Source organism: Cyanistes caeruleus, chromosome 6, assembly GCF_971803275.1.
Source record: "Cyanistes caeruleus chromosome 6, bCyaCae1.hap1.1, whole genome shotgun sequence".
Classification (NCBI taxonomy): Eukaryota; Metazoa; Chordata; class Aves; order Passeriformes; family Paridae; genus Cyanistes; species Cyanistes caeruleus.
Genome location: NC_141706.1, coordinates 54469306 through 54489245, shown reverse-complemented (window position 1 = coordinate 54489245; position 19940 = coordinate 54469306). Strand labels below are relative to the sequence as shown.

At 41.9% G+C, this 19940-nt stretch overlaps 2 protein-coding genes, 1 long non-coding RNA gene and 1 other non-coding gene across 7 annotated transcripts in view; 3 read left to right on the top strand and 1 right to left on the bottom strand.

The window, feature by feature from the left end:
- Nucleotides 1-4266: 4266 nt before the first annotated feature.
- On the bottom strand, nt 4267-11863 carry GLRX5 (glutaredoxin 5). Of its 2 annotated transcripts, XM_086891945.1 has the most exons (3): nt 11514-11863; nt 11032-11098; nt 4267-5657 (listed from the first exon to the last, which is right to left on the bottom strand). In XM_086891945.1, exons 1-3 carry the CDS (start codon nt 11812-11814, stop codon nt 5603-5605), a joined length of 423 nt encoding a protein of 140 aa, XP_086748071.1. In that variant the 5' UTR covers nt 11815-11863; the 3' UTR covers nt 4267-5602. The 2 variants fall into 2 exon arrangements, with proteins under 2 accessions (XP_086748071.1, XP_023782932.2); XM_023927164.2 differs by lacking the exon at nt 11032-11098 and having other exon boundaries at nt 11514-11842.
- Nucleotides 11864-12005: 142 nt separating this feature from the next.
- LOC111929843 (uncharacterized) lies at nt 12006-17211 on the top strand. 3 transcript variants are annotated; one of them, XR_015287680.1, is made up of 3 exons: nt 12006-12094; nt 12623-13109; nt 14779-17211. It is a non-coding gene; the product is annotated as an uncharacterized LOC111929843 (long non-coding RNA). The 3 variants fall into 3 exon arrangements; XR_015287679.1 differs by lacking the exon at nt 12006-12094 and adding an exon at nt 12098-12135; XR_015287681.1 differs by lacking the exon at nt 12006-12094 and adding an exon at nt 12113-12155.
- LOC111930030 (small Cajal body-specific RNA 13) lies at nt 14221-14493 on the top strand. Its single transcript, XR_002864999.1, has one exon.
- Nucleotides 17212-17421: 210 nt separating the features above from the next.
- The window catches only part of SYNE3 (spectrin repeat containing nuclear envelope family member 3), a 59939-nt gene continuing 57420 nt past the window's right edge, over nt 17422-19940 (top strand). Inside the window, exon 1 of the mRNA XM_086891940.1 lies at nt 17422-17524. Coding sequence (XP_086748066.1) covers nt 17491-17524 — 34 coding nt within the window. The 5' untranslated portion in view covers nt 17422-17490. The remainder of the gene's footprint in view (nt 17525-19940) is intronic.

Genomic DNA, 19940 nt, shown 5'->3' with positions numbered 1-19940 from the left:
CCTTTAAACTTAATTTAAATGCCTGGCAAAATTTTACAGAAGCACTTCTTTAAAAAATGCTAAGTAGGTCCCTCGTGCAAGCTTTAAATTAGGAGGGACAACACACAACTTTAAATACAGACACACATGCCTACACCTGTGCAGTCTCCTGCAGACTGCAGGAGCAGTCTCATGGATTTTTGTGTAAAATTGCTGCAACAATGAAAAGAAAAAAAGTATTTTCCCTGTTGTTTGCTAAATTAACATCTTTTAGTGGCAAAGTTGTTTCAAAATTCATATTGAACTTGGCCTTTGGAGTCTTCTTAGATAATTATAAACCATCACCACCTGCATTAAGGTACTTAAGGTAAACAAGGTCCTTTGGAGATTACACGTATTTCTACAGCTAGAAAAAACATTTCTAGTGACTCCCTCCATCTTTAAAGATGTTTATTTATTTACTCTGATTCTAAAGGTCTTAAAACATTAATGTCATTTGAGAATAAATGTCACCCTTAAAGGGTTTTGTTTCTTCTTGAAAGGGGAGTATAAGCCAGCAGCCTGCTGTCTTGCCAGCATTTCTATGATCCAATTAAGATGTGATTCTCCAAACTGGGAAGATACAAATGCTTGTTGATTACATACATCACTGTGCATTCATCTCAGCTACACCCTATGACCACCACGGATTTTATGGACTACAATGGTCTTTGTAACCAAAACTCTTTGCTCCTGGCCTACTTCCTCACTTCCAGAGAATCAAGGCATAACAAGAAGCTGGATGATTGAAAATTGTTGAAAAGAAAACCTGAATCCAGTTAGCCATTTTAGTCCTATTTTCTGTGTAACTGGAACCTGATTTCCCTGGGGGATTCCAGGAAAGCAGTTAAATCATTGAGGGCTTTCTATAGCCATGATCAGGTCACATCAGAAACAGCACTGCTTTGACAGAGGTATTGAATGGAACAACCAGCATCCCGAAGAAAAAAACCAAAACCAGATAATGAACCACAGCCCTTTACAGAGCAGTGTGTTCATCTCAACTCTTTCAGCCAAAAAGCAAGCTTGACCTACCACCAGCACCATTAACAATCCAAACCCTTTCCACTCTCTTTGCTCTTTCTTACTGTCTTTCCACCTTTGCTCACAGATTACTTAATTTAGAGAAGACTCATATCTTGTAAGTAATCAGTGGGTTTTTTCTTCCACTGTCCTGTAATATGGATATTGAACAACCCCGTGTAAGATCTGGTTTTGCAGAAGGGATGTGCAAATCAGATTAGACAGGGATATATTGATCAGGCTGCCAGCTCTGCTTTTCAATACTGCCTTTCTTAAATGCAGGCACTGCCAGGGTCTTACTGGGATTCTTGGTGACATCTCAGGAGAGATTTTCCTTGGTACAATTCTTTGATTTCATGTTCTCAAGCTTGGTTGCTTTCCATGCACTTTGTTAGTATCGACAGATTCCCAGAAAAGTCCTGCCAAAGATTTCGAGCCTAATTTTTTAAGAGAACCAGAGAACTCAGTGAGAACAGGAAAATAAGCCTACATGTTTGTCAGACCTAAAATAAAGGCATTTAAGTATTTCAGGGCATTTAGATGGTATAAAGTTATTTTTTCAGAGCAGACGAGCAATGAAGAATATTGACCATGTCCAAACATTTGCTAGCAAAATTAAGGCAAGTCATTAGGGCTGAGAAACACACTCACAGTGTAATCTGTTAATATTCCCTAAGCTGTTAACAGCTGTTTTCTCAGGAAAACAACTTTTGTGTTAATTGATTTTAATGTTCCCAACACAAAATTAGCAGCACAGTAGCAAGTGTTTGCAACCTGCTTCCTTCTGCTCCCCACCAGGACCTGCTTTGGTGAAGGTATAAGACAGTAGATCAGCTTCGGAATATGAAATGAACAATCTCATTTGCTTAAACCAGAGCATCTTGTTTCATATCTAAGAGGTGTGAACTGCTAGCAAATACAAAAGATTATCTTAATTTATGATCTGGCAGATAGGTTGGTCCGCTCAGTTCAGCCTTTCAGCACAGCAACAACACCAAGGGCATCCTCAGAATAAAATGTAAATAATTAATGGTTTCCAGTTTGGCAAACGCTCATACTACAACCCTGTAACAGAATAACAATCCCCCATAAATTTACATGCATTCAGAAATATCTCACCCTAAGCTCTCAGCAGGGCAAGCCAGCCAAGATGGATCCAGCAGCACCTCACCAGAGGAGCAGCCAGCTGGAATTCCTGCCTGACACAACACACAAGAACACAAAGAGCAGGAATGGGACTGCAGCTCTGCACACCCAACCTGGATCCATAGAAGCCCTGCAGCTGGCAACGCTCCTGCCCAGCCCTGCCGCCTGCCCTATCCTTACCACAGCAGACCAGGCCATTTTGCCTCTCTCTTCACCAAAGATGGCAAGGGCAGGTCCCCATTTTTGATCTTGGCTGTCCTCAGCAACTTCAGTCGGCTCACCAAGACACACTCTTGACCACTATTACCTCTTCATTTTAAGGCAGTTACTCAGGAAGAACAAGCAGCTGTAGCAGCTTCCCCCATCCTCTCCCTCACTGCCTGTGACAAACTGCTCCTCCTGGGGAGAAAAAAAACCTCACCCTTTCCTCTGCAGAACCTGTCACATCCTCCTGACCAAGGATTCCTCATGGATCCTTCCAGCTGGCACTGCCCCCCCAGTACTAGCTCAGCACAGTCACCCCATACTCCAGTATTATCAGCTGCCTTCACCCACTGCCTAAGAGCATGAGAAAAGCAGGTGCAAATCTCTCCTTAAGAGAAGGATAGTTTTTTTTCTTAAAAAAAATCAGATTATCTGTGTCATCCCTTTGGGACTGGAAACACATGGTCCCCCTTTTGCCTCTAGTTTGAGGGACAGCAGAGAATGATGAGCAGAGTGCACAATACTGTCCATCTTCTAAAATGATCCCCTAGAACTAATTTCTTAGGGAAAATACTCTCAATCAACAACAAAATAAAGCTTTTTGCAAACATACAAAGTTTACAATTTCAGTAGATGGTCATTTTTTTATTGCAGCTGGTTCAACATGATCCTTTTTATAAACATAGAGCAACTGCTCATGCACACATTGGCTGGAAATGCACGGCTTGTACAGGAATGCAGGCAGAAGTCCCAACTTCATTCCCCACTGTGGCTTGGTAACATACACTTTATGGAATCACTGTTGCTTTTACTTGCTCAATAACGTGTTCCAGTCAGGTAGAGATTGATATAAACAGTACTATGTATGTTATGCAAAGGTTTAATCAAGTAATTAAAATCTAAAGAGGGGAAGAAAGTAGAGAAAGAAAAACTTCTATGGTTTTTAAAAGCAGGAACTCATGCTGGGAGAAAAATTTGCTGCACAGAGGATAAAGACTATCTGACAATGCTAAAGTTCCCTTTATGTAAAATTGCTGGCAGATATTACTGAAAAATTTCTGCACAGCTTGTGCAGAAAACTAGAGAACTATGAAACAGCAAATTTGGGGGATTCTTTTTCAATAGATTTATTTAGTAGTCAGACTAAGAGTTAACTATTGAAGCAGAAAATAATTAAATTTTCTTCATTACCTTTTTGTTTATATTCATTTCAATATTTGAATTACAACACAAATAACCAAAGACTTCTGAAATTTACTTCTTTTTCCAAACATTGTTTTATATTCAGAATGGCAAAAGCTACTTGTGATTAGCCATAAGGAAGTTCATTTAATCTGAATTCAAATGCTCAGAACAAGCCTTCATCGATACCTTAAGCTTTGCATGATGTGATGTGGCACATGAACAGAGAAAATCTTGCACTCACACCTCCATGCCTTACAGCCACAAGTGACTGCCCCAAGTGGAACTTCCTCCTCCACAGTGGTCACACAGAGACCTCCAGAGAGCTGCTGTGGTGACCAAGTGAATACACACAACATACACACTGTATAAAATCCTGCTGACCCTGACTGCATTACAGCTATGCAGTAAGCTTACTGTTAGCAGTTTGGTAAATCCTCTGCAGAATGTTCTGGTCTGGTTTCTCCACTGCTGGCTTAAGTGGGCAGGAGAGATTTAGAACCAGAACTTGCATCAAATCTCTCCTGTCTATAGGTTCCAGTCCTGTTCCTGTCTTTCACTGACCATTTATAATTTCTTCTTTCTCCAGAACACATTTCATATCCTATGCAGTGGAAAACATCTTAGGCTTCAAAGCAAAAGTAGTGTAAGTTTCATTAGACATTTAAAATAATGAGCAACTACTGCAGACAATCAACATAAAACACAGTTTATTTCCAACCATTTGTCTAATTCACATGCAGACTTGGTTTATATTAATTAAACTGCATTTAAAAATAGCTTGGTTAGCTTTTAACCTTAGCAGTATTGCTATAGAGCTGAAGCTACACTGGTTAATATAATTTATAGTTTTCATTTAGAGAAATGTGGTTAGGTAGGTACTGAACACTTCAGAGACTTTCCACAAAGAAATATTTATCTATTCAGCAACCTCTCTGCTGCACTCATCTTACCCACACGAACATTTAATCTGTAAATCCCACATTTGAAGACTATGTTCTCCTGAGCACATCAGTCAGGAGAAAACACTTGGAAACACAACAAATACAAAAAGATAATAAGCAAATAATACAAGATTACAGTAATAACTGAAGTATTCTCCTGTACTATTTCAAGCTAGAATACTGAAGCCATACACAATTCCCACATTTTAGCAGACACAGAACTGCCATACACAAAGTATATGAGCAGGGGAAAAAGCTGTTTTGCAAGAGGTAGAAAAGGTTTTATAAAATATTTAGGCACAGTTCTCAGCAGTTTTAAAAGCCATCAGAAAATTACAAAGTAGTAATGACCACTATACATGTACTTGTACAAGTTCTGTTTATTTTTACCCTTTGGAATAAAAGTATATTTCATGCATTTTCTTATAATCTTTTTTCTCCTATATCATTGAAAAACTGTTTTTCTCCTATACTGTATGTTATTACACAGGTTTTACAGGCTCTCAGGAAGTCTTATCACCAGGAGTTGAACAGAAGAACAGATGCACTATTACTTAATGTTTTTTTCATGAGAAGCAAGGGAATGCAAATGCTGTTTGTATAGGTTCATGTATCAAAGAACAGAGAATCACACACGTAAAACCCATAAAAATATTATTAGTTCTTTTGGTTTACTCCCACCTCAAAGAAGAAAAGCGCTTTTAGAAATGAACTCTTTTAAAACACAAATTTTCACAAACCTTTGCTTTACAGTGCAGTGGTTATACTCGAATTTTCACAATACACATAAATCAAAATACCAAGATCACTACATTTACCATGAGCTAAGAGACATTCACTTAGTGTCAGTTCACACAGATGCCTTCCTCGACCTAAAGAATGTAAGGCTTTATGGGCAACAAGTTCTTATCAAAGATTTACTTTATTCCTGTCACAGCATTTTTTATTGTTTTTTCTCATTTTACTTTTTCTCTTGGTCTTTTTCTGCATCCAGAAGTGCTGAACGGATTCCTAGTTTCTTCAGCTCTTCTACAAGATCTCCATTCTGATGCATCTGGAGGAGTATATCACAGCCACCAACAAATTCACCATTGAGGTACACCTGTGGGATGGTAGGCCAGTTGGAGTAGTTTTTTATTCCTGAATAAGAAAAAAAAAAAAATATTAGAGGTTTCCCCCCCTCTCCTAATAGAATGGTACTTTAAAAGGAATGCATTGCTCCCACCTGACTCTACCACTAATATTCTAATTTCTTTCCCATAAAGGCAAAAATATATGTAACAGGAGCACTATCAGAAAAAAAACCCCTTATGTTAGAATTAAGTTTGTTTCTCACCCCAACTCAAAGATGTGGGTTGAAAGATATGGAGTCAGCTCCTACACTGACTTCAGGCAGGAACTGGAAAAACACCGCATCTCTTACTCCCAACAAGAAAACTTGACTCTTTCAATCAATTACAGAAATGAGAAGTATTGAAAAATATTGAGAACTGTTTACTTTCTATTATGTTTCCCAGAGGGAGTTTAAAATACTTTATGTTCTTTCTGTACTCATACAGTTACACTTATTCCTGCAATTTCAACTGCAAGATACATTTGCCCCTGTAGAGGCCTTACGAATTTCAAATTGCTTTATCTTTCAACGCCAGACCTTACAGCACATGGGAGGGGCACACAGGCTGAAGTCTCTTTAAAAGTACTCATTTAACAAAACACAGCTCAAGTCACAATTATGAAGTACAGAATGAAAGCTTTAAACTATACATCAGAGAAGGAAATGTAAGACCACCCAAAAATATAAACTGATCTGATGATACACACTGAAACTAGCTTGTACTTAGGCATCACACAAAAAATTACATAGAAAAATCTTTGTATCTAATTTGCCAATTTTTAAATGACCCTTCAAACAAAGCCATTATTTCTGTGGCAGAGAAAACAGCTAAAACCTACTGCTGCTTATTTTTAGAACACAACCATAAGCATTTGATTAGGTGACAAGTTTTGAATTCAACATTTTTATGTATTTCCAACATGCAGTGCCTGGAATTTTTCTGCCAAAGGCAGAAAAAAAACCCATATAGCAAACTTAAGCCTACAGAAGTACCTTTTCAGAACATCAGAGTCCACTCAACTTGTAAGCCAACCCCTCACCAACAAATATTACAAGAGATATTTATACAAGATAAAAACAAGAGAACTTGTTTTTCCCCTTAGAAAACATTTTAGTCTCTAGAGACTAAAAAGGCAAAGCCCAAAATATTCAAGGTAAAAAAGTAACCATGTAAGGAAAGTATGCTTGCTTTATTGGAACTTAAACCACTTTCTTTTTTAATAAATATGTGTAAGTGCAAAAAGATACAACGGGATTACTTTAATATATAAAAGATGCAATATAGCTAATAATTCTCCTTAGCAAAATGCAACATGCTTAAAAAATCCAGTAGCCTAAAAAGATTTAAAAAGATAACAGTAGCCTAGACAAAAAAAGATTGTTGTGACTAATTGTTCCAAACAACTACATACGTCAGCTAAGAGATTTTATACTGACTTCAGATTTTGTGCATGGACAACCAATGTTTCATAAACCCAAAATAGGAATTTTAGCATATAAATCAAGGCCAAAGGGAACCCATAACCATCTAACCTCCATCATTATCACTTGTAACTCCTTCCTTAGCTTGCAGAATTTTTAAGATTTGATGTCAACTTGCACTTACTTTTCTTAAATGCTCTTTGGCCTTTGAATACTCAAAACAGCTTAAACTGTCCTAAATATCTTTTAAGCTATCCAAATTTCAATGAAAAACTGTGCTCCATGATTAAGATATGCCAAGGATGACCCTGGTCAAAGAGCCACTGCAGATATGAAATAGGGCTCATTTTTCTTCAGATACCACCATGCTAAACACGAACTGAGAACCAAGGGCTATGCATAATAAATCTACTGCTAATGGGCATTCCAAGATAGCATTTCCACCAATAATTCTTTCTCAGAAATATTTTCTTCAAGGACCCAACTGCACACATATACAAGCACTGATAGTACTTTCAAGGACCTATCCAGCTTCAGATAAAAGTCAGAATACATCAAGCTCATTTGCTCTGTGTGCTGTGTTTCACGTGCTGGACAAGCTGCTTTAAATGCCTCTGTGCTGGGGCTCTCCCAGGTCACAAACTGAATGCTCCCTCCACTGGCCCCCCAAGCCTCACCTCAGTGCAGCAGTTACTGACACTGCTGCAGTGATGTTAAAGTTAGCTTGGGCTACGCTTGCTGCACTCGGGATGCACGTTTGTGGTGATTCTTTTGGACATCCCAAGGGATCTCCAACCTCTCTGCAGACTGGTTCTTTGCTGTACTTCAGAAGCTGCAGCTTCTGCTCTGAAATGCTGTTTACTTTGGAAAAACACTCCACAGGTCAGGGGTTCAGTCTGACACCTGTGGTAGCACAATGAAAATAACTGAGAAACCAAGATCAGTGCAAAGAGCTACTGAAACAGGTATCCAGCACACCCCCACCCCTCTCCCCAGTTCCAATTATCAATTGTCAGCCTCTCTTGGCAGCATTAGCACTAATGAAGGATGGGCCACATCAAAGAACTGAATCAAGCAACACTGATTCCTACCACACTTGCTCCAGAAAAGGAGCACATTTCATGGACATCACAGAATCATTAAGGTTGGAAAAGACCTCTAAGATCACAGAATCCAACTGTTAACTCAGCACCATCATTTACTTACCAGTAGACCATATCCCAAGTATCAAATCCACATGCCTTTTAAAGACTTCCAGGGACAGGGATTCCAACACTGCTCTGTGCAGCCGATTCCAAAGCCTGAGAACCATTAGCACTGATACACTGATACTTACTGAGGGAAGGCTAGCCAAGAGTGGGAGGAAGGATCAAGAACACCTGCTTGGCAGCATCCCATGCTTAGATAATGAAGAGACAATAATGAAAATAATCTGAGGGTGAACTACTCCAACAGTTTATGCTGTCCATCAGTTGAGAACTGACTTAGAGAAACCTGAATTGCCATGGAGCCCAAGAGGGTGCCAAGGTCTCTTAAACCAGCTTTGATATGGAAGGATTTGTGTATCAGGGAAGTGTATCTTCAGCTACAGTTCAGATAGATCACATGAAGTACCAATAACTTTAGTTTCACAGATCTGAGTTTTTAGGTAAAGAAGCAAGTAGGGGAGTTGCTCTAGGTTTACAGCTTGCCATATTTTAGCACAGGGTACGCTTCACCAATGGAACTATAAGTAGCTAAAAATAAGGTGTTTCAATAGATACAGGAAAGAAACCAACAGGCAATCCAGACATGCCTGAACTACCCTTCCTCCAAGAGCCTACTACAAATGTATAAGCACACATATATTCAGACATTGATGTTAGGTTCAGGTGAACACAAAGCTGGTGGCCAGCTCTCATACAGCAATCTCCTTGCAGATCAGTCTTTTGTTGATGTACTTGATACTTTCACAGCTAAAAGTTCCACACCCCCTCACTATGCATGCATGCATGCAGTGCAGTGCAGAGCAGAGCAGACTACCTTCACAGAGAGAGCCTAGAAAGGCTCACATGCTGCATATATAACTGTCTGGCACTTGAGGCCAGATCCTGGCCTTCAGACAGTCACTGCTGAAAGACAGCTGGCAACTTAGAGAACTATAGCTTTGAGCAGCCCTGTCTTCTCCTGGCTTTAGGGTGCAGTAGGTAATACACCTGAAGCAGTACAAGAATTCTGCTGCCCTTGAAAATGGCTGTGTTATTCCCCCAAATCTTCAAAGCTCAGTTCTTTGTGCTAGCTGTGGCACTCAGCTCACAGTCCAAACTGCTACTTCAACTTGCAGGCCCAGTGATCCAGATAATAAATTGAGCTGGCCCTCTACACAGTTGGACAGGTACCAAAGTTGGTGCATGGAAAGTAACAGAACAACTTCTTTAAGCACCTGAGAACCAGCAGGATATTGTGCAAGGGTACACTCCGTAACTGCATTCTATGTAGCTTAGACACTGGAGGGCTGGATCAAGACACTAATTACAATTTAAAAGCCAGTAGGATAATAACCTTTCTCATTACCTAGCACAAGCCCAAGTTCATGTGAAAGAAAAATTTAAATTACACAGAAAGAAAATACTATCTATTCACATGGTCAAGTGCTCAGAGACTATAACTTATAAATTCATTGCCCATTCAGAGGCTCACAAAAGCCCCCTTAACCAAAAGTTAAATGTTGATGGTTTTATTTCAGTGGTTTTTTTCCCCTCCTTTTTAGTTTATGAGTTGTGGGAAGAGGTTAAGAGTTTGTTCTAGTTAACAGTACAATTAATAAATTCAGATATGTAAACAAAGTATAGAAAATTACCACGATTTGTTCACATGCAAAGGCAGAGGAAGATTTACTTGAACAAAACCAGCCTTCATGAAAAAAAGATGTAATTACACAGAAATTCCAGTATCTAAGCTTTTAGACCATAACAACTATTATAGTTGTGAATTGAAAAGTGAACAAAGACTGGAGAAATCAGCCATTTAGCTAAGAACTAATAAAAAACTGAGTTAGTCAGATGACACCAAAAACAAAGGAGAACAAAGTCACCTGATACAAGCCAGCACGTGGCTTTAAAGCACATTTTAGTGTATTCTGGGCAAGAACTGTTAATGCCACAGACCTACAAGCCTAATTACTATATACTTGTATATACTTCTTTTGTTTTAAAACTTTCTCAAATAACCACATAGAATTTCAACAGTCAGCTATGCACATTGAAGAGGGAAAGATGAAAAGCATTACCAGAACAGATTACTAGCTTTCCACATCTGGCAAAAAAACCCGTATATAGAATAGCTACTACCACTTGTGCAGTAATGGTTAAACGATTACTAAATATTTCTTGTGCAAATGATTAGCATAAATTTGTACTTTATCAAGAGAATCCCAGCAGGCAGTACCAGCTGGGAATCAAGTAGTACAAGTCCAAGCCATACATGAAATTTCCCTATACTGTTCACAGGAAAGACAAAACCTGGTAACAAAGTATTTCAGGAGTCTTTAATGCAGCTCTCTATCTCTGAACCAGGCAAGGCAGCGTGGCAGAAAGAGCCCGATCTCCAAGCGTCACCCTGCACACACAACTGCGTGCTGCTGATAACTGAGACCTCTTGAACACGGGGAGGGTCACAAAAACCAAACCAGGGCGTTTGGGCAGCAACCTCAATGGCACATCTCTGCAATACACTTCTAGTTCTACTAACACCCAAATAGAATCACACAATTAATTACGTTAGAAAAGACCTCCGAGATGATTGAATCCAATCCGTGACTGAATACTATCTTGTCAACTGGACCATGGCACTACGTGCCCCATCTAGGCTTTCCTTAAACACTTCCAGGGGTGGTGACTCCAACACCTCTCTGGGCAGGCCATCCCAATGCCTAGTAACCCCTTTCTGGAAAGAAATTCCTCTTAGTATCTAACCTATAGCCCCCCTGGCACAACTTACGACTGTCCTCTCGTCCTGTCGCTTGTTGCCTGGGAGAAGAGGCCGATTCCCACATGGCTACAACCTCCTTTAATGTAATAGTAGAGAGTAATAAGGTCACCCGTGCAGACACCATGGCACTCGTCCAGGTTAAACACCACCAAACTCCCTCAGCCGCTCCTCACAGGACATGCACTCCAGACCCTTCCCCAGCTCCGCTGCCCTTCTCCCCATGATGCTGGCCTCGTGAAAAAAGAACAGAGCCCAAGCCAGCCCACCCAACAAAGCAAGAGTCAAGTTACGGGTGGGACAAGCGGACAGGGGCCGCTCCCACAGTGCCCGAAGTCAGGGGAGTTAACACAAGTCCGACCTCCCGGCAGCTCCCGAGGGCCCTTTCCACAGGGAACCGGCCCCGGCTCTGTCCCCACCAGGAGCCGGCTTGGGCTGCACAGGCCCCGGGGAGGCGGCACCCAGAGGTGAGCCCGGCCCGGCCCGGCGCTGACCTTGGCGGAGGTCGGGGTCCTGCAGCACGTCGTGGGCGCGGTAATCCTCCACGCCGTGCAGCCGCAGGATCTGCACCACGGCGTTGCTGAAGCCGCAGAGCGGCTGCGCCGGGCTGCCCTTCATGAACACCACCACCGGGTGCTCCCGCACCAGCCGCTCCACCGCCTCCCGCGACCCCGAGCCGCCGCCGCCCTCAGCCCCGCCGCCCTCCTCGGCCGCCTGGCTGAGCGGGCGCCCGGTCCGGCCCCGCAAAGCGGCGGCGGCCCCGATCCGCCACCCCGTCCGCACCGCCGCTCTCATCGCCCCGCCGCCGGCACCGCCGCACCGCACCCGCACCGCCCGCCCATTGGCGCACGGCCGCCGGGCCGTCGGAGAGCTTCCCCCACATAGGTGCAGGCACCCGCCAATCAGCACCCACAGCCAATAGCGCTGAGACTCAGCGGGACTTGTCCCGCCCAGCAACCCTAAGGCGGCTTCGCTTTCCTAGTGGAGAGAACAGAAGCGCTGCGGCTGCATTGGGAGGGAGACCTGTCAATCTAACTTGGATTGGTTAATCCCGCCCCCTCCGCGGACGCGATTGGTCAGGCTGCCCGAGGGCGGGGCTTTTCCCTGGACGCTCGGGTGGGCGGTGGGCGATTGGTGTGAGGCTCCTTCCGCTTCCGGGTGGTGTCCGCACGCGTGGGTGCTGCTGCTCCTGTTCGGGCCTGCGACATCCCCGGCATGGACCGGCCGCGCTTCCCCTCCCGCGCCAGCACCGGCGGCTCCGCTGGGCCGCGGGGAGGGCTGAGCAGCGCGGCGGGGAGGCCTTGCCGGGCGGCCGCTGTTGTGCTCAGTCTCTCCCTGGGGGCCCTCGAGGGTCCTCCGGGCTGTGCCGGCGTCGCCGGCCTTCGGGTGGGGTCTGGGGTTTAACCCGCCGGCTCTTCGGTGGTGCAGGCGGTGGTGGAGATCCCTCGGGCTGGGGCTGTGTTTGGGTCAAGGGAAATCCGGGGAGAAGGGGCTGATGGAGCCGGGCTGCGCGGGAGTAGCCGCGGTGCTAAAGCGTGCTGGGGTGCGCCGGTGGCAGCGGGGAGCCGCTCCCCCGTTCAGTCGGCACCTTCTGTCCCCGCAGGCGGCGGAGGCTGTGGGCAGCTGGCAAAGCATGGCTCTGTCTCCTTCCTGGCTTTGGCCGTGTCGGGGACCGATTTGACTGCGTTCAGTTGCCCGGGTTTGGTTGATTTTTGATGGGCTGAATGAGGAGGTTTGTCCCTCAGAAGGTAGCGGCGCTTTGCACGTTCGGATTCGGTGCTGAGAGCGGAGGCCCGAGTAGTTCTGCACAGCTTGTGCTGTCACCCGAGCAGCTGGCAGGGCTGGCAGCGGCATGGAAAAATGGGAGCAAGACGGCTTGGCTGCCTGCGCTAAAGGATGGTTCAGTGAGTGCCGGAGCAAGGGCAGGGCTGCCGAATGTCAGCCAGAGAAGTGCTGCATTTGGAACGTGTCCTGCAGACGGCCGCCTGTGCAGCCAGCTTTGCTTGCTCTCCTGGGCACATGCCGTATTGTTTCCAAGAACTTGGCGCAGAGCGTGGCGGTCTCCGAAAGCAGCAGGGCCTATCCTGTAAGTAGAAGAAAATGTTAAAGAGTTTTCCTCTGTGCTAGAATACGGTCTCTCACAAGTAACAAGTTACAGTGTATTTTGAGTGCTAATTTACATTGCATCTGGACTTTTGGTATATTAGTGATCATTTGTCTTATTTACATTTGTATGGAAAATAACTTCTACCATCCAGTTCTGTTCTTGTGAGAGCTTTGCAAACAAGACCAGCTTGTTTTCAGCGTTCAGAAGAGTGCTTGCCTAATTCTTGTATTTTGTGGAATCCAGCTGATGCGTGACTGGCAACTTTGTTTTAATTTTTTTTAAGCCACCCTCAGGATCACTTCTCTTTCATTTTATTTAAATTTATTAAGAACAGATTGCAAAGGGAATTGTTGCAAACTTGCTCTTTGTCATCTCATGTGACTAGGTCATGAATAAATACAGTGTTGCAGTATCTAAACGTAGATGTATTTTTGAGGAAATGCTTTCTATGTTTAATCTGAAGACAAAGTTCATACATTATGTTGATGATGAACACCATGTAATTTGTGAATTGGTATGTTTTGCTTTCAAGAAAATCACAAGCCAGGCTCAGCCGTGCTGATCAAGACAGAGAGGAGTGTTTGCTTTCTGTGATTAATTGTGATTAACATGGTGAAGGTTGTGCAGTATTGAAAAAAAAAAGTCTTGTTCATGGTAGATGGAACTGCAGTAACTTATGCAGAGTAAAAGTATGTTTTCCTATCTGTTGGACTGTTTCAGTATAGAAAGACATAACAAGTGTTAAATATAATATCATTAAATGATAAAAGAGGTGGCCTCTTTTGTCATTTTAATCAAGTATAAAGACTCCTGCCGCTTTTACATCCTGGGGAGTCAAAGTGGAATTAAATAAAAATTGATGGACAAGAAAGGTATCTTTTTATTCTTAAAGACAACTAAGTGTTTTCTTTCAATGAAATATTGGGCTATGAACAGAATACTGTGCTATTTGCCTTCCTGAATTTTGTCCTAGCTATTTCTACAAAGGGATGGTTCATTAAAAATAAGTAACATAAAGACATCAGGCTCAAGTGTAATAAACCCTGTGAGTATATATTCTTTCAGAAATCATATAACCACAGCTGTAGGTTAATCCTCTGTAGTCTAAGAGGTGCCCTTGGTTGTTGGTACCCTGGGCATACCAGGCTTGCAGAGAGAGCAGCAGCATGAGGAAGCCGAGGCATGACTGTCAGAGCGCAGCAGCAACATGCGCAATATTCCTCCAACAGTTGCCACTCTGTTGCCACGGAGATAATGACTTTTCCCGTGTCATTATTGATCTATCAACAGTAAGAGCAATTTTGCAGTCTGATATTGTTTAGCAAATAGAGAAACATCTGCTGAACACTGAAAAAACTGCTATAAAATGCTGGAAAGCTTCTCAGAAGTCTTGTGTACTAGGTTAAATAGTTGAATTTGTAGTTACTGTAGTTTTATGAGATTGGCCTATAAGATATTAAGCTTAACTGAATGCTTTTTAATAAAATACTTAGTATGGTCAGATGCTTTTGGATTATGCAATATGCAGCACTCAGAGGATAAACACTTACCTGCTGATAAAACTTACAACAATTTGTCCATTACACTCTAGAAACAGATAATTATGTCACCATCTATTAGTCTAAGTGAAACTTCTTGTGTTTTCCAGATAGTGGTTTAAATCATCTGTTCAGAAGAAATATTAATGGAATTCCCATAAGACTCCTGACATTTTGCTGATGTTCCTGTTAGAAGACCTATCACCTCATTTTTGAAAACTCTCATAAAAGCTCCAGTATTCAAACTGCAAGGATTAAATGCTCAGTCAGTCATAAACTGGGTTTACTTCAGACATTCTGCTGCAGAACAGAATTATGATTTATTGATTTGTGGTTTGTTCTCACATGGTGCACAAGGAGGTGGACATCCAAGAATGATGCTGTCAGCAAAAAGGTTTTTATTTATTTTTAAAAAGGGGAGGGCTAAATTAGCTAGTGAGAAAGAAAAGTCTCATTTCAGCTTATCAGAACAGGACACGTCTTTATGTTCAAGTCCGATATATGTGTCATTCTTAATCGTGATAGTGACTGAAAATGAAGTCCCTTGTTATGCCCCAACAATTGAGCTCCATTTAGGTGGGGTTTTTTTTGGTTGTTTATTGAAGTTTTTAAGTGGGATAGCTTGAGCTCCAGCTGTTTTACATGCCAGGTAAATAATCTCAGTGTACCATCACAGTAACATCTGGCAGGAGCAACATATCCTCAGTTTTGAGAGAAGTATGAATACTTAAAATGTACTTACAATTCTGGGCTGCCTAACTTGTGAACACTGAAAACACATCTGTGAAAAGTTCCTGGCTGTTTTGGAAATGTGCTGGTTTTAAAAGGTTGTGCAACAAACAGCAGAAACAAAGAAATGCTGTGGGTGTTTTACAGGGAAATAGACATTTTGGAACCTGAACTGTACCTGACTTCCTGTTTTGGATCTAACCTGGAGATCTATACATAAGTTTGTTTCTGAACTGGATAGGTAATAAAATAATATCCATGGATTCATGGCATATTCCTAAGAGGATATTTGTGTTTGCCTTAAAATACAGTAGTCCATTTCATAAATGAGAGAGGTAAAGAATATTTACAAAATTACCTGTATCAATTTAACTAATGGGGATATAAACATGACCTAAGGTAGTATTTTGATTTAAACCATGTAAAGATAGCTTTGGCAGAGAGGGATCATGGTGAACATCTGAGGAGAAATGTCTGAGCCCCACATTTAACAAACAGAATGGAAGGTCATGTTCAGGCTTGAATGTGGACCTTTAAATGAGGCACTCCTCAGACTTAATTTAGTTCTTAATGACACTGTTATCACTGTCCACTTCTTTTCACTTTGTGAGGTTTTTTTCAGCTTTGTGAGTTGTGACACTGTCCCAAAGCAAGGACAAGTACTGTGACCTCTGTAATAGAGGAGCAGGTTTATTCTTTGGGATAAGTAAGCTGCTTGCAACTGTTCTGGCATATGAAAATCTGCTAAATCCTTGTTTCTGAATTTGCAGGTGGTAATGGTTCTTGAGTCTTTCAGTATTACGGAGGAAGAATAATTTTATATGCATCTATTTCCATGCAGAACTGAGAAATACTGCCTCTAATGAGAGCACCTCTGGCCTCTTTTCATCCATAAGTTAGGAGTGCTAAAATCTTTGATGGGCCTTAGAAAAAGACTGGGCAAGCTCAAGAAAAAAATTTATCTCCTAATTATAAAGACACCATTGTGGTATCAAGTCCTGAGCTATAGAAGGCTATGGAGTGGAGTTATGGTATTGTAACCAAATACATGTCCTGATCTTTGCTTCCTGTGCACTCTCATCCACAGAAACAGGGTCTTGGTCTCTGGTATGGTAATTTGTACAGCTCTAATTTACTTGAAGTGCTGGAAGTGTCTCAGCTTCTAGTAAGGCTGGGAAAACCCCAGGTACTCGCTGCCTGTAAGGTTCTTGTGCCCTAGTTAAGGTCTGCCAGCACACTGTCACGGCAGTGATGACAGGGGTGCTCTCACTGGCTCTGTTTATTTGAAAAGCATGCAGGTGCAGTGAGGTGCTCAATAATAATAATCTGCAATTATCGTGTATGTCATGACCACGAGGGGGCCCTGGGAGCTTCGGTCTGGGTGAGGCCAGAGTTAGGCGCTGTGGTACAAGGGCAGGGCTGATTGTTTGGTACCTCAGTGGTTACATCCCTTCTTGTTCAGCACTTCTGAATTACCTTACCTCTCCTATATACTTTTGGTTTTAATTAAAGTATTTTGGTATGTAATTTTGAGAAATGCATCTCATTACAAAAACTCAACTTGGCTTTAATAAATAGCACTGGCCATTTGATCTTCTCTGTGGCAGAAGACAGATAGTACCAAGCACGTCATCACATGTGAGTTTCATCTGTATGACCTATTTCCCCAAGTAAAAATTCAAGAGTTCTGCACACAATACTGTATTTGTAAAGTAGAAGGAATTGGTATGAAGAATCTTAATGATGAGGTTTTTTTGTATATCTTAAGAGCTTTTAAGCTTGGTACTACAATATATTAATAAAGATTCTTTCTGTGCACACCCTTTAGTCTTTCATTTTTTCTAGGAATGTGTGTTTGTGAAATCAGCAGGTGCTTTGAACTTGGTGTACTTTAAATCTCTGCCTGCTGACCACAGATATTGATGTCATGTGTATGTTAAAAGTGTCCATGAGTACAGTAGGACTATATCACGTGGTCTGCAGAGTTTTTATGTGATGTGAAGAAATTCAGATGCAAACACGTAGCAGAAACTTAAAATCGGAGAGGAGGAGTGGGTGTGTTGGGCATACTTGCATTTGTAATGTGTGGACTCAAAGATGAAGAACAGAGTCAAAGTATCTCTTGTGGGAGGTAAAAATGCAGATTCTTAAAGGGGATCTCAGAAACTTGAATTTTTAGATTACTGCAGTTAATTAAAAAGAAAAACTTGTAAAATCAGAAATAATATGTAGACGAGGGAGGTTTGGGGAATTTTGATGTTCTAATATGTTTTTACTTTCTGTTTTTGAAAAATGTGTATGATTTGAAAATCTGACTTTTCAAAGAGTACTTATAAATGCTCCATATAGATAGAGTGATATTCATTACTCTCACTGTGCACATGCTGTGGCTTTATTGCTCATAGCTGCATCAGACAAATTTTTGGGGGGATAATTATTAACTATGCGCTTTAGAGGACAAGCAGTTCTTTCATGGAACAGGCAGCTTCTCCACAAATGCAAGCATATGTATCTTTTGTAATTTCCTTTAAAATAATTGCATCCTTTCTAATGCTTCCCTTTAACTTAATTTCTTGTAATTTGGTGATTGAAGTTTTCATCCTGCAGTACTTCGAGTGTTTCCTCTTAAGTTCACAGTAGCCTTCTTCCCTTGCTAATATCCATGGCATCTGAGATTGCTTCCCCAGCCTCAACATAGCTAGCAACTTGCAGGATAAAGATCTTGGCCCTGAAAGTTGTGTGTCATTTAATTGTAGCAGTTCTTGGTCTTGTATAAAAGCCTGCTTTATAATCGGCTTGACTTCATTTTAAACAGACAAACAAAAGCATTTTCAGCCTGGCAGAAAGCTCTGAGTTTCAGAACAATCACTTTCCTTGTCATAGTGATGCTCAGATCACTCTGAATCATCCTTGGACTCCCTTTCTTATCAGTAGCCCTTTTGCTCTTTGTTCACATCCTACTTTTTCATCCTTGCTAGTCCTGGGAGACAGAAGGAGACAAATGTGTACCCTTGCAGCTGCTTTCTGTCACTGTACTCTAGTTTGAAACAATCAGAGTGCTCTGTTTTATCATGCTTGACTACCACGGTGAATGATTTAAGGTCTGTGTGCCATGAAGGAAGAAAGTAAAACTAAACACTTCCAAGATTGACAATCTTTTAAACACTGGCATACAACAGGTGTTTGGTGCAGCATGTGTTTCCCAACCTTTAAAAGACTGGATCTAAACAAATTGTTCTGCAAACCTGTCATGTCTAGGAAAAGGGAGACTATTAAAGGTGAAAGTGTAGCTCTGAACCTACCAAGTCTCAGGGAAATTGGTATAACAAAACTGTATTTGTGGTGGGAAGGGAAGCAAGGAATAATTTTAATGATGGAATGTCATATAACAACAGTTGTCTTTGCTCTCTATTCAGAGAACTTCAGAGAATATTTTCTTAAACTGGTTGTTGGCAACTTATATAATTGAAAAAAAAAAATGCAGAGAGTAGTAAGGAAGAAAACCTAATGCAGTGGAATTGTTACACAGGAGATTTGCCTTCAAATCCTGATTTTCTTGGCTTTCCCTGGCTCCTTTGCTGAGTGCCAATGGGGGCATTGCTGTTAGTTACAAAAATTAGCACTTCCTCCTCCTAAACCTACAGCCTTCCATTTTGCTGCTGCTTCCTTCACACTTTCAAAGCATATCAGAGATCCCCTTTAGGGTCTGGAAGGTGCTATGAGTTCTCCCTGGAGTCTTCTGATATGATCTTGTCTGTGTATTGCTCAGTAAACTACAGTATGTTGCACCTGGCTGTGGGAGTAATCAGGATTGGACTTCTAGGCCAGCCTTGAGAGTTCATTGGATGTGACCAGACTTAGAGTGTATCACACCATTTGTGAATTTGAAAATGCAGTAGTTCTTATTGAACATAATTGGAATTACAGTGTCCCATTTGCCCTGAATTTCTGTTCATTAGTGTTGAATTGCCTATCACTCAGAATAATCCCAGTTTTCCCCAGCCCCTCTTGATATCTGAGGCCAGTTGGGATGAAAGGGGTATTATTTTTCTGCCAATCTTAATTCAACAAAAACTTTGGCCATAAAGTGACAGGGTGTCAGAACTGATCCAGTAACACAAAGTCTCACTTCCCTGTGGAGGTAGTCAGTCTGTGCTCAGGTGTGGAGCCAAATTAGACAAAAGGTAGAGTCTAGCAAGTGCAGCAGGGAGAATGTGAAATGCAGGGTTTAAGTCCATGTGGTCTCTGGATGAATAAGAGAGACAGGAACTTAGCTTGGTTTACCAGTGTGGTCCTTGGCCTAGTGCTCCTGAGGATTTGTTTCTTTGGCATCAGCATTTAGAGTTTACAGTTCTTGATTCCTCACTAACTGAGGAGAGGGTTCTTGTGTAGCAACTCCCCCCACCACCCACAAAAGCTTTTTGTCAAGCCAATGTGCAATGTCTCGTAGCTATAAAACAACACACAAAAAACACTGAAAAGCTCCAATATTGAAACCTCTCATGCTAAGGACATGTCACTGGTATGCTTCACAGAACTGTTACTCT

Excerpts from the sequence above, each read along its gene's own strand:
- GLRX5 (XM_023927164.2), bottom strand. The coding sequence starts at position 11,814 with ATGAGAGCGGCGGTGCGGACGGGGTGGCGGATCGGGGCCGCCGCCGCT. Across the intron at positions 5,658-11,513 it reads GGACCCCGACCTCCGCCAAG|GAATAAAAAACTACTCCAAC; the intron begins GTCAGCGCCGGG and ends TTTCTTATTCAG.